This window comes from Panthera onca, chromosome B1 (genome assembly GCF_046562875.1).
Source record: "Panthera onca isolate mPanOnc1 chromosome B1, mPanOnc1 haplotype 2, whole genome shotgun sequence".
Taxonomy (NCBI): domain Eukaryota; kingdom Metazoa; phylum Chordata; class Mammalia; order Carnivora; family Felidae; genus Panthera; species Panthera onca.
In genome coordinates this window covers 73,288,081-73,300,819 of record NC_138342.1, presented here as the reverse complement: position 1 = coordinate 73,300,819, position 12,739 = coordinate 73,288,081, and the positions used below count along the sequence as shown (strand labels likewise).

The 12,739-nt window shown below is 36.1% G+C and overlaps 1 protein-coding gene across 5 annotated transcripts in view; it reads left to right on the top strand.

Moving 5' to 3' along the window:
* FAM13A (family with sequence similarity 13 member A) overlaps nt 1-12,739 on the top strand; it is a 368,680-nt gene that overhangs the window by 142,219 nt on the left and 213,722 nt on the right. For all 5 annotated transcript variants that reach the window (XM_078445913.2, XM_078445914.2, XM_078445911.2 and 2 more), the window contains exon 5: nt 9,161-9,314. In XM_078445913.2, the coding sequence (XP_078302039.2) occupies nt 9,161-9,314 (154 nt within the window). The remainder of the gene's footprint in view (nt 1-9,160; nt 9,315-12,739) is intronic.

The following is a 12,739-nucleotide window of genomic DNA, read 5'->3' as shown; positions in this document are numbered from 1 at the left end:
AGATAAACGTGCTCTAACATATAAAGGGAGACCTATAAGACTCGTGACCGATCTCTCTACTGAAACTTGGCAGGCCAGAAAGGAATGGCAGGAGATCTTCAATGTGATGAACATAAAAAATATGCAGCCAAGAATCCATTATCCAGCAAGTCTGTCATTTAGAATAGAAGGAGAGATAAAGGTCTTCCCAAACAACCAAAAACTGAAGGAATTTGTCACCACTAAACCAGCCCTACAAGAGATCCTAAGGGGGATCCTGTGAGACAAAGTACCAGAGACATCGCTACAAGCATGAAACCTACGGACATCACAATGACTCAAAACTCTTATCTTTCTATAATAACACTGAATGTAAATGGACTAAATGTGCCAACCAAAAGACATAGGGTATCAGAATGGATAAAAAAACAAGACCCATCTATTTGCTGTCTACAAGAGACTCATTTTAGACCTAAGGATACCTTCAGATTGAGAGTGAGGGGATGGAGAACTATTTATCATGCCACTGGAAGTCAAAAGAAAGCTGGAGTAGCCATACTTACATCAGACAAACTAGACTTTAAATTAAAGGCTGTAACAAGAGATGAAGAAGGGCATTATATAATAATCGCAGGGTCTATCCATCAGGAAGAGCTAACAATTATAAATGTCTATGCGCCGAATACAGGAGCCCCCAAATATATAAAACAATTACTCATAAACATAAGCAACCTTATTGATAAGAATGTGGTAATTGCAGGAGACTTTAACACTCCACTTACAGAAATGGATAGATCATCTAGACACACGGTCAATAAAGAAACAAGGGCCCTGAATGATACATTGAATCAGATGGACTTGACAGATATATGTGGAACTCTGCATCCCAAAGCAATGGAGTATACTTTCTTCTCGAGTGCACATGGAACCTTCTCCAAGATAGATCACATACTGGGTCACAAAACAGCCCTTCATAAGTATACAAGAATTGAAATCATACCATGCATACTTTCAGACCACAATGCTATGAAGCTTGAAATCAACCACAGGAAAAAGTCTGGAAAACGTCCAAAAGCATGGAGGTTAAAGAACACCCTACTAAACAATGAATGGGTCAACCAGGCAATTAGAGAAGAAATTTAAAAATATATGGAAACAAATGAAAATGAAAATACAACAATCCAAACGCTTGGGATGCAGCAAAGGCAGTCCTGAGAGGAAACTACATTGCAATCCAGGCCTATCTCAAGAAACCAGAAAAATCCCAAATACAAAATCTAACAGCACACCTAAAGGAAATAGAAGCAGAACAGCAAAGACACCCCAAACCCAGCAGAAGAAGAGAAATAATAAATATCAGAGCAGAAATTAACAGTATAGAATCTAAAAAAACTGTAGAGCAGATCAACGAAACCAAGAGTTTGTTTTTTGAAAAAATAAACAAGATTGACAAACCTCTAGCCAGGCTTCTCAAAAAGAAAAGGGAGATGACCCAAATAGATAAAATCATGAATGAAAATGGAATTATTACAACCAATCCCTCAGAAATACAAGCAATTATCAGGGAATACTATGAAAAATTATATGCCAACAAAGTGGACAACCTGGAAGAAATGGACAAATTCCTAAACACCCACACTCTTCCAAAACTCAATCAGGAGGAAATAGAAAGCTTGAACAGACCCATAACCAGCGAAGAAATTGAATCAGTCATCAAAAATAAGAGTCCAGGACCAGATGGCTTCCCAGGGGAGTTCTACCAGACATTTAAAGCAGAGATAATACCTATCCTTCTCAAGCTATTCCAAAAAATAGAAAGGGAAGGAAAACTTCCGGACTCATTCCATGAAGCCAGTATTACTTTGATTCCTAAACCAGACAGAGACCCAGTAAAAAAGAGAACTACAGGCCAATATCCCTGATGAATATGGATGCAAAAATTCTCAATAAGATACTAGCAAATCGAATTCAACAGCATATAAAAAGAAGTATTCACCATGATCAAGTGGGATTCATTCCTGGGATGCAGGGCTGGTTCAACATTCGCAAATCAATCAACATGATACATCACATTAATAAAAGAAAAGTACCATATGATCCTGTCAATCGATGCAGAAAAGGCCTTTGACAAAATTCAGCAACGTTTCTTAATAAAAACCCTCGAGAAAGTCGGGATAGAAGGAACATACTTAAAGATCATAAAAGCCATTTATGAAAAGCCCACAGCTAACATCATCCTCAATGGAAAAAAACTGAGAGGTTTCCCCCTGAGATCAGGAACATGACAGGGATGCCCACTCTCACCGCTGTTGTTTAACATAGTGTTGGGAGTTCTAGCATCATCAATCAGACAACAAAAGGAAATCAAAGGCATCAAAATTGGCAAAGATGAAGTTAAGCTTTCACTTTTTGCAGATATCATAATATTATACATGGAAACCCCGATAGACTCCACCAAAAGTCTGCTAGAACTGATACATGAATTTAGCAAAGTTGCAGGATACAAAATCAATGTACAGAAATCAGTTGCATTCTTATACACTAATAAGGAATAGAAAGACAAATAAAGACACTGATCCCATTCACAATTGCACCAAGAAGCATAAAATGCCTAGGAATAAACCTAACCAAAGATGTAAAAGATCTGTATGCTGAAAACTATAGAAAGCTTATGAAGGAAATTGAAGAAGATATAAAGAAATGGAAAAATATTCCGTGTTCATGGATTGGAAGAATAAATTGTCACAATGTCAATACTACCCAAAGCTATCTACACATTCAATGCAATCCCAATCAAAATTGCACCAGCATTCTTCTCGAAACTAGAACAAGCAATCCTAAAATTCATATGGAACCACAAAAGGCCCCGAATAGCCAAAGTAATTTTGAAGAAGAAGACCAAAGCAGGAGGCATCACAATCCCAGACTTTAGCCTCTACTACAAAGCTGTCATCATCAAGACAGCATGGTATTGGCACAAAAACAGACACATAGACCAATGGAATAGAATAGAAACCCCAGAACGAGACCCACAAACGTATGGCCAACTCATCTTTGACAAAGCAGGAAAGAATATCCAATGGAAAAAAGACAGTCTCTTTAACAAATGGTGCTTGGAGAACGGGACAGCAACATGCAGAAGATTGAAACTAGACCACTTTCTCACACCATTCACAAAAATAAACTCAAAATGGATAAAGGACCTGAATGTGAGACAGGAAACCATCAAAACCCTAGAGGAGAAAGCAGGAAAAGACCTCTCTGACCTCAGCCGTAGCAATTTCTTACATGACACATCCCCAAAGGCAAGGCAATTAAAAGCAAAAATGAACTACTGGGACCTTATGAAGATAAAAAAGCTTCTGCACAGCAAAGGAAACAACCAACCAAACTAAAAGGCAACCAACGGAATGGGAAAAGATATTTGCAAATGACATATCAGAAAGGGCTAGTATCCAAAATCTATAAAGAGCTCACCAAACTCCACATTAAAAAAACAAATAACCCAGTGAAAAAATGGGCAGAAAACATGAATAGACACTTCTCTAAAGAAGACATCTGGATGGCCAACAGGCACATGAAAAGATGCTCAATGTCGCTCCTCATCAGGGAAATACAAATCAAAACCACACTCAGATATCACCTCACGCCAGTCAGAGTGGCCAAAATGAACAAATCAGGAGACTATAGATGCTGGAGATGATGTGGAGAAACGGGAACCCTCTTGAACTGTTGGTGGGAATGCAAATTGGTGTAGCCACTCTGGAAAACAGTGTGGAGGTTCCTCAAAAAATTAAAAATAGACCTACCCTATGACCCAGCAATAGCACTGCTAGGAATTTACCCAAGGGATACAGAAGTACTGATGCATAGGGGCATTTGTACACCAATGTTTATAGCAGCACTCTCAACAATAGCCAAATTATGGAAAGAGCCTAAATGTCCGTCAACTGATGAATGGATAAAGAAATTGTGGTTTATATACATAATGGAGTACTACGTGGCAATGAGAAAGAATGAAATATGGCCCTTTGTAGCAACATGGATCGAAGTGGAGAGTGTTATGCTCAGTGAAATAAGCCATACAGAGAAAGACAGATACCATATGTTTTCACTCTTATGTGGATCCTGAGAAACTTAACAGAAACCCATGGGGGAGGGGAAGGAAAAAAAAAAAAAAGAGGTTAGAGTGGAAGAGAACCAAAGCATAAGAGACTCTTAAAAACTGAGAACAAACTGAGGGTTGATGGGGGTGGGAGGGAGGGCAGGGTGGGTGATGGGTATTGAGGAGGGCACCTTTTGGGATGAGCACTGGGTGTTGATTGGAAACCAATTAGACGATGAACTTCATATATTGAAAAAATAAATAAAAATAAAAAATGGAAAAAGAATAAATGTATTGAGATTTAATTTATGGCCTAATATATGGTATATCCGGGAAAATGTCTTATATACACTTGAGAAAAGTGATTATTCTGGTTGTTGTCAGGTAAAATATTCTGTATACATCTGCTAGATGTAGCTGGTTTGTTTTTTAAGTCCTCTGTTTCTTATCTTCTATCTGTCCCTTCTACCCATTGTTGTGACTGGGGTATTGAACTAGTGAACTATTGTAGAACTGTGTATTTCTCCCTTATATTCCGTTCATTTTTTCTTCATATATTTTGATGGTCTGTGATTGCTGGATCGTGGATACTTCTATTTTTCACTTTACATGGAACCTCTGTACTGTTTTCCAGAGTGACTGTACCAGTTTGCATTCCCACTAACAGTGCAAGAGGGTTCCTTTTTCTCCACATCCTCACCAACACTTGTTGTTTCTTGTGTTTTTGATTTTAGCCATTTTCACAGGTGTGAAGTGATATCTCACTGTAGTTCTGATTTGCATTTCCTTGATGAAAAGGGATGATTAGCATCTTTCCATGTGTCTTTGGCCATCTGTATGTCTTTTTTGGAGAAATATCTGTTCATGTCATCTGCCCATTTTTTAACTGGATATTTGGTATGGGGGTGTTGAGTTATATAAGTTCTTTAAATATTTTGGATACTAATCCCTTATCAAATGATATGTCATTTGCAAGTATCTTATCCCATTCCACAGGTTGCCTTTTAGTTTTCTTAGTTATTTCCTTTGCTGTGCAGAAGCTTTTAATTTGATGAGTCCCAATAGTTTATTTTTGCTTTTGTTTCCCTTGTCTTGGGAGACCTATCTAGAAAAAAATTCCTGTAGCCAGTGTCAGAGAAATTACCCTGTGCTCTCTTCTAGGATTTTTATGGTTTCAGGTCTCACATTTAGGTCTTCAATCCACTTTGAGGATTTTTTGGTGCATGATTTAAGACAGTGGTCCAGTTTCATTTCTTCTGCATGTTCTTCTCCAGTTCTCCCAACACCATTTGTTGAAGAGTCCATCTTTTTCCCATTGGATATTCTTTATTGCTTTGTTGAAGGTTAACCATTTAGTCATGGGTTCATTTCTGGGTTTTCTGTTCTGGTCCGTTGATCTATGTGTGTATTTTTTGTGCTAGTACCATACTATTTTGATTACTGTAGCTTTGTAATAGAACTTGCAATGTACCTTGAAGTCTGGAATTGTGATGCCTCCAGCTTTGCTTTTCTTTTTCAAGATTGCTTTGGCTATTTGGGGTCTTTTGTGGTTCCATACAAATTTTTGATCCTTTGTTGTAGTTCTGTGAAAAATGCTATTGATATTTTGATAGAGATTGTATTTAAAATGTAGATTGCTTTGGGTATTATAGGCATTTTAACAATATTTGTTCTTCCAATCCATGAGCATGGAACATCTTTCCATTTCTTGGTGTCATCTTCAATTTCTTTCATCAGTGTTTTATCAGTTTCTGGAGTACAGTTCTTTCACCTTTCTGGTTAGGTTTATTCCGAGGTATCTTATTTTGGGTGCAATTGTAATTGGGATTGTTTTCCTAATTTCTCTTTCTGCTGCTTCATTATAGGTGGTGTATAGAAATGGGGCAGATTTCTGTGCATTGATATTGTATCCTGAGAATGTACAGTTTGTGTTTCAGTTCTAGCAGTTTTTCAGCTGGAGTCTTTCAGGTTTTCTCTATATAGTATCATGTCATCTCCAAATAGTGAAAGTCTTACTTCTTTTTTACCAGTTTGGATGCCTTTTATTTCTTTTTGTTGTCTGATTGCTGTGACTAGGACTTCTAGTATTATGTAAAATAAAAGTAGTGAAATTGGACATCCTGATCTTGTTCCTGACCTTAGGGGAAAGGCTCTCACTTTTTCCACATTGAAGATGATATTTGCTCTGGGTTTTTCAGAAGTCTCTGTCTCTCTCTCTCTCTCTCTCTCTTTCTCTCTTTCTCTCTTTCTCTCTTTCTCTCTTTCTCTCTTTCTCTCTCAACCCAAGACCCTGAAATCAAGAGTCATACTCTCTCTCTACTGACTGAGCCAGGCTGATACCCCACTCAGAAGTGTCATGGGTTTTTCATATATGGCCTTTATCATTTTGAGGTATGTTCCCTCTAAATCTACTTCGTTGGGTTTTTTTTTTTTTTTTATCATGAATGAATACTGTACTTTGTCAAGTGCTTTTACATTGCATCTACTGAAATGATCATATGGTTCTTATCCTCTTATTGACGTGATGTATCACATTGATAGATTTGAGAATATTGAATAACCCTTGCAACCCAGAAATAATCCCACTATATTGTGGTGAATGATTTTTTTAAATTGTTGTTGGGTTCTTTTTGCTAGTATTTTGTTGAGGATTTTTGCTTTTATGTTCATGAGGGATATTGGCCTGTACTCTTTTTGTGTGTGTGTGTGTGTGTGTGTGTGTGTGTGTGGTATATTTGTCTGGCCTGAGTATCAGGGTTATACTGGCCTCATAGAATGAATTTGGAAGTTTACCTTCCTTTTCTATTCTTTGTAATAGTTTAAGAAGAATAGGTATTAACTCTACAAATATTTGGTAGATTTTGCCTGTAAGGCCATCTGGTCCTGGACTTTTGTTTGTTGGGAGTTTTTTGATTACTGATTTAATTTCTTTTCTGGTAATAATAGGTCTGTTCAAATTTTCTTTTCTTCTTCATTTTTGGGAGATTATATGTTTCTAGGAATTTACCCATTTCTTTTAGGTTGTCCAATTTGTTGACATATAGGTTTTCATAATATTCTCTTACAATCCTTTGCCTTTCTGGAGTGTTGGTTGTTTAGCCTCTCTCATTTGTGCTTTTATTTATTTGGGTCCTTTCTCTTTTATTCTTGATAAGTCTGGCTAGAGGTTTATCAATTTTAATGTTTTTTTTTTTTTTTCAAAGAACCAACTCCTGGTTTTATTGATCTATTCTTTTTTTAGTTTCTATATCACTTATTTCTCCTATAATCTTTATTTTTTTTTTCCTTCTGCTGGTTTTACGTTTTGTTTGTTCTTTTTCTAGCATGTATGGGTATGTTAGGCTGTTTGAGATTTTTTTTTGCTTGTTGAAGTAGGCCTGTATTTCTATAAACTTCCCTCTTAGAACCACTTTTGCTGTATCCCAAAGCTTTTGAACAATTGTGTTTTTGTTTTCATTTGTTTTTATGTAGTTTAATTTTTTTTTCTTTTACTTTCTGCTTGACTCAATGGCAGTTCTAATATCAGGATCTAATCTAATGCTGGGAATCTCTTGACTAGGTTTCAAGTCCTGGAAATATTTCTCCATGGTTTTCAACCTCACCCTATTGTTTTTTAGTTTTGTTTTGGTTTTGGTTTTGGTTCTGCTCTCTGAATCATCCATCATTTTTAATGAAAAGCAGCACATGTTTACAGTTTACAAAATATAAATTATAAGAGTTTTATGGTTTCAAGTCTTATGTTCAGATCTTTAATCCATTTTAAGTTGATTTTGTGCATGGTATGAGGTAGTGGTCAAGTTTCGTTGTTTTGCATATGGCTGTTCAGTTTTCCCAATACCATTTATTAAAGGAAACTATCCTTTCCCCATTTATATTCTTGGCTCCTTTATCATAGATTAATTGACCATAAAAGTGTGGGTTTGTTTCTGGACTCAACACACAGAGAAGGCCATATGAAGATGAAACAGAGAGAATTTTAAGATGCTGACCTTGATTGAAGATTGAAATCACAGGCAAGGAATGCTACCAGCTAGTGTGTCACTGCTGGTAGTTTACTTTCTGCCCAATGATACTGATTGCAGTCTGCTGGCCTCCAGAACTATGAAAGAATAAATTTCTGTCGTTTTAAGCAACATTGTATGATAATTTGTAACAGAAGCCACTGAAAACTAATATAAATGGGTATTGATGTCTCAGTGTTGCTTTTTAAATGCATTTCACTGGTTATTAAATGAGATTAAGTATCTTTGCATAAGATTATTGATGTCCGGTTTTCTTCTATGAGTTTTTCAACTCCTGTCCTTTGTCTTTTCTTTTTTTCAGTTTACTTTCTTATCGATTCTAACTACTAACCCTGTCATTTGTCCCTGTTACTAAAGAGATATTCATAATCTGTACCTTGTCTTGCTACCTTATTCTGTCTTCTGCATTCAGAAGATCTTTTTCACATTTTTTTAATTATGGAAATTTTTAAACATACCCAAAAGAAGAGGGAATAGTATGTAGTATAACACATTTTCCATATACCCATCACTCAGCTTCAATAGTATCAGTATTTTTTCCAGAAGTATTCGTATTTTTATGTACTTTTGTGCGTTATCTAAGCAATCTTTTTGTGTTGCTATTATTTCTGTAGCAATTTCTGTCATGATAAAATATTTTTTCTGATAACATTTCTTTATCATTTTATAAATGATATATTTATACAAATATTATATCATTATATATAAATGTTATATGTGAATATTATATATTTGTTATATATAAATGTTACCTTATGTGTAGCAATTTCTAATATACACAATTATGGCACCTATGTTAACCTGTACCTTCTTCCTAAACAACATGTACTTTTCTTATTCAGCCAGCACAAGCTACTGATGCAGATCTTGGGAATTTGCCAGTTGTCCCATCAACATCATACATGTCACCATATAGCTTGTTGAAAATCCCATGTGTCCTTCTAAGAAGGCTGATCAATCATACAGGAGATGTTAAAATATATGCCTGAGTCAACTGTACTGGCATTTTTGTTTTTACAAAGTAAGTCCTCTCATTTTTTCTCCTTATTTCTAGGGTGCCACCTGGGCTTGAAGGCATGAAAGAACAAGACATCTGCAACAAGATAATGGCTAAATTACTAGAAAATTATGATACCTTGTTTGAAGTAGAGTATACAGGAAATGATAACCAGAGATGTGAAAACATGGCTAGGATTATCATAGTAAAAGTAAGTAACTTTGGTATATAATCTTCAGTATTGCTTATATTTTGAATGGAAGACATTTTATATAGATCATTCTTTGTCATAAAAATGTCATGGGTATAACTTAGATTATTATTCCTGTGTTTATTGAATTTTGTTTATGAAAATAATCTCTGTGTCAAGTATTTAACTGATCTATATTCTTCTAAGATTGGAGAATAATTGTGAATTCATGTTTCCCTGCCGCTGTAAAGTCATCTCAAAATCACTTATGTAGGCCCAGTGCTCTGGTTGATTTTTATGGAAGCCTGGTGTTACAGCAGAGATATGTGCTTATAGCTGTGTTAAGAGTGCTAGCTTACTGAGTAGATGGCAAATTCCTGAAGATAATGTTACTGTCTTTTTATTTCCCTTGTGTCTGGCACACTTTCAAGTTCACCTTCAGATTTTAAGTCCCACATATGTATCCCCTGGCAACTATCATCAGTAAAGGAAAGTATTTTTATAAGCTGTAAAGGAATCCTTAACAATACTATCTCCATCTTTTTATACATTGGCCGATAATTTATAACCTATCCTTTACACATTAGGGAAATGTAAGTAGGTCTCTAAAGAAAGTCCGACAATAAACCAAGCCAAATCCTCCATGGGAGGGATCATATTTCTTTCTCACTTATATTGAGGCAAATCATGATGGAATGGATATGGGAGGTTCCCTTAGGAGATTTCCCGAGACTTATCACCTTTACAGACTGCATTATACTTGTTGATTTACATGGCAATGACTGATAAAACCCAAGACACTTGTTTTGGTCATTGAAGAGGTATTTTCATCCCTTCTTCCAGTTGAGAACATGACTTTGAAGAAGAAATAAAAGGTAATGAGTATCAAGTAGCACTCTACCAAAAAAGCAAAAGAAAACCAAAAACTAGGTTTTCTTATCCAGACTCCTTGTAAGGACTATAGTACATCTGAGAGGAATGCGTCTATCTGGAATCTTGCCAAACTGATAAAGAGAACTTTAAACTTTGAAAGAAGGGAACAATAATACATAGATAAAATGATGAGATACAATAATAATGTAAGTTGGAGGCAACACAGTAGCTGAGAAAATATGTCCGTGATTCACCAGAGAAAATACGGAAAGAAGATACAGTCTTGCTACCAAAAAATTAAAATAAATTCTCTTTTAAATAGAAAAAAAATACATCCTAAATTTCTTCCTCTGTCTCCTAGAGTACTTTGCAAAGGTCTCTTTTTAAAGTATTAAAAAGTTATTGACTTTGCTACAGCTGTATCTCTGATTAACACTTTTTAGCACTTGTACTTTTTAACTAGAGCTTGTAAGATAATCAGATAAGCCTAAAATATAATAGAAAAATATGATCTCCTAGGCAAGACAAACTTGCTGATATATATATATATATATATATATATATATATATATATATATTCACTGGAATATGCCAAGAAGAGGTTATATGCTGTGTAAGTAAAACAACACCTGTTTAAATATATAGAAGGAGTCCCTTTCTAGAACTCATTGAGCTACTAGATTTAAGTCTAGTGGAGAACTTAGTATGAGAGTACAAGATAATAAGACACACAAACTGGTAGTACTGTGGGAGTCAAATACAGGTATCTTAGGTAGATAAAGAGTATGACTGCTACTCCCCTAATGCAAGTTTCAGATCTGGCCTAGAGGCAGATAAAGATCATGTTTGAAAACTGCATTTCTATACCGTGGAAGCATCACTCTGCTAAAGCAAAATAGTTGGTGCATTCTTTACTGATCTTGCTTATAGTCTCATCTCAGATGGTAGCTTATGCTACAAGGGAATATGATGTTCTGAATCTAGTTACAGCCAGTAAGGACGAAATGTAAGTTGCAGAAATTATTTTAATGGAATATGCCAGTGCCATTTTAGGGTCCATAAAAATAAAGAACATGCTAGCTATAATCAGTTATCTAAACTTGGACATTGTTTAGGAAGCAGTTTTTTAATTCCTAAAATCAGGGACATATTAGATACAAACCAAAAGCATACTGGATTAGAAAGGAAATGGGAGGCTGACAATGAAATCATCAACGTACTAAACAATTGGAAAACTGGAAGGTAACTAAAAGAAACAAGTTCTTATTCTGGTCATTCTCATGAGCTCAGCTTTTAGAAGGATATGTAGAAGAAGAGACCGGCACAAAAGTAGTAATAAGTATGCATGAATGACAGACACATAAAGTGAGCTGAGAATAAGCTTAGGCTCATGGAAACTACTAAGGTATAGAAATGGGCTTTTAAGGGGAAGAAGTACTAAATGTATCCACCGACATACCTCTGTGTACCCCATTGTGGGGAACAGAGTCATAAAAGATTGAATGAAGTTCACAATATCCTTGTGGGCTTTAGGGAGATTTGGGGCCAAGACAAATGTAAGTTTGGTTGCAATGGGACCAGGATGAAGGACTTTGAATTTGGACTGGTGTTAACGTAGGGCAGGTCTCTACATTTGTTTGTGTTATTTTCAGCATTTTAATCATTGACTTAAATGAGTCCATACTTAGCACATTTGCAAGTAAAATAAAGCTGGAAAAATAGCTCAGATATTGGATGGCTGGGTATGTAGACTAACAGAATGATGTGTGCGTGTCTGTGTGTGCATGTCTGTGTGTGTGTGTGTGCGGTGTGTGTGTGTGTGTGTGTGTGTGTGTAGTACCATTTCCCTCTTCTTTCTTGCTTCAAACAAATGAGCATTTTATTTGGGCCTGCAGCAATGTGCTCAGGTCACATGGGCCTCTCCCACAGTTCCAAGGGTTCCGTGAATGAGTCACAATGGTTTTTACTACCATCCTCTTTAGCTTTAAGATTTAAGTTAGTTATGACTTAAAGGAAGATTGAGATAGTTCTGGCCAGGGAGATGTAAGGCAAAGTGTGTTGGGGGCAGAAGGCCTCTGGGAAAGATTGTCATCCTTGATTAAAAAGAATGATTGAAGGAGCACCTGGATGGCTCAGTTGGGTAAGGGTCCGACTTTAGGTCAGGGTTGACTTCAGCTCAGGTCATGATCTCCTGGTTCATGAGTAGAGCCGCTCATCAGGCTCTATGCTGACAGTGTGAAAGCCTGCTTGATATTCTTTCTCTTTCCCTCTCTCTCTGCTTCTTCCTCACTTGTACTTTCTCTCTCTCAAAAATAAATAAACTAAAGAAAAAAAGAATGGAGAGACCAGAGCTGTGGTTTTCCTCTGGGTATAGTAGCCCTGGTGGTTGTGATTGACTAGGAAAATGCCCAAGGGTACTCTCCAGGGGTGATGAAAATTTTCTGTATCTCATTAGGGATGTGGGTTATATGGGTGTAAGCATTTGTCAAAACTCATTCAACTGTACACTTAAGGTTTATCCATTTTAATTAATGTAAATTATTTTTTTAATTTTTAATTACAAAGAACAGAAG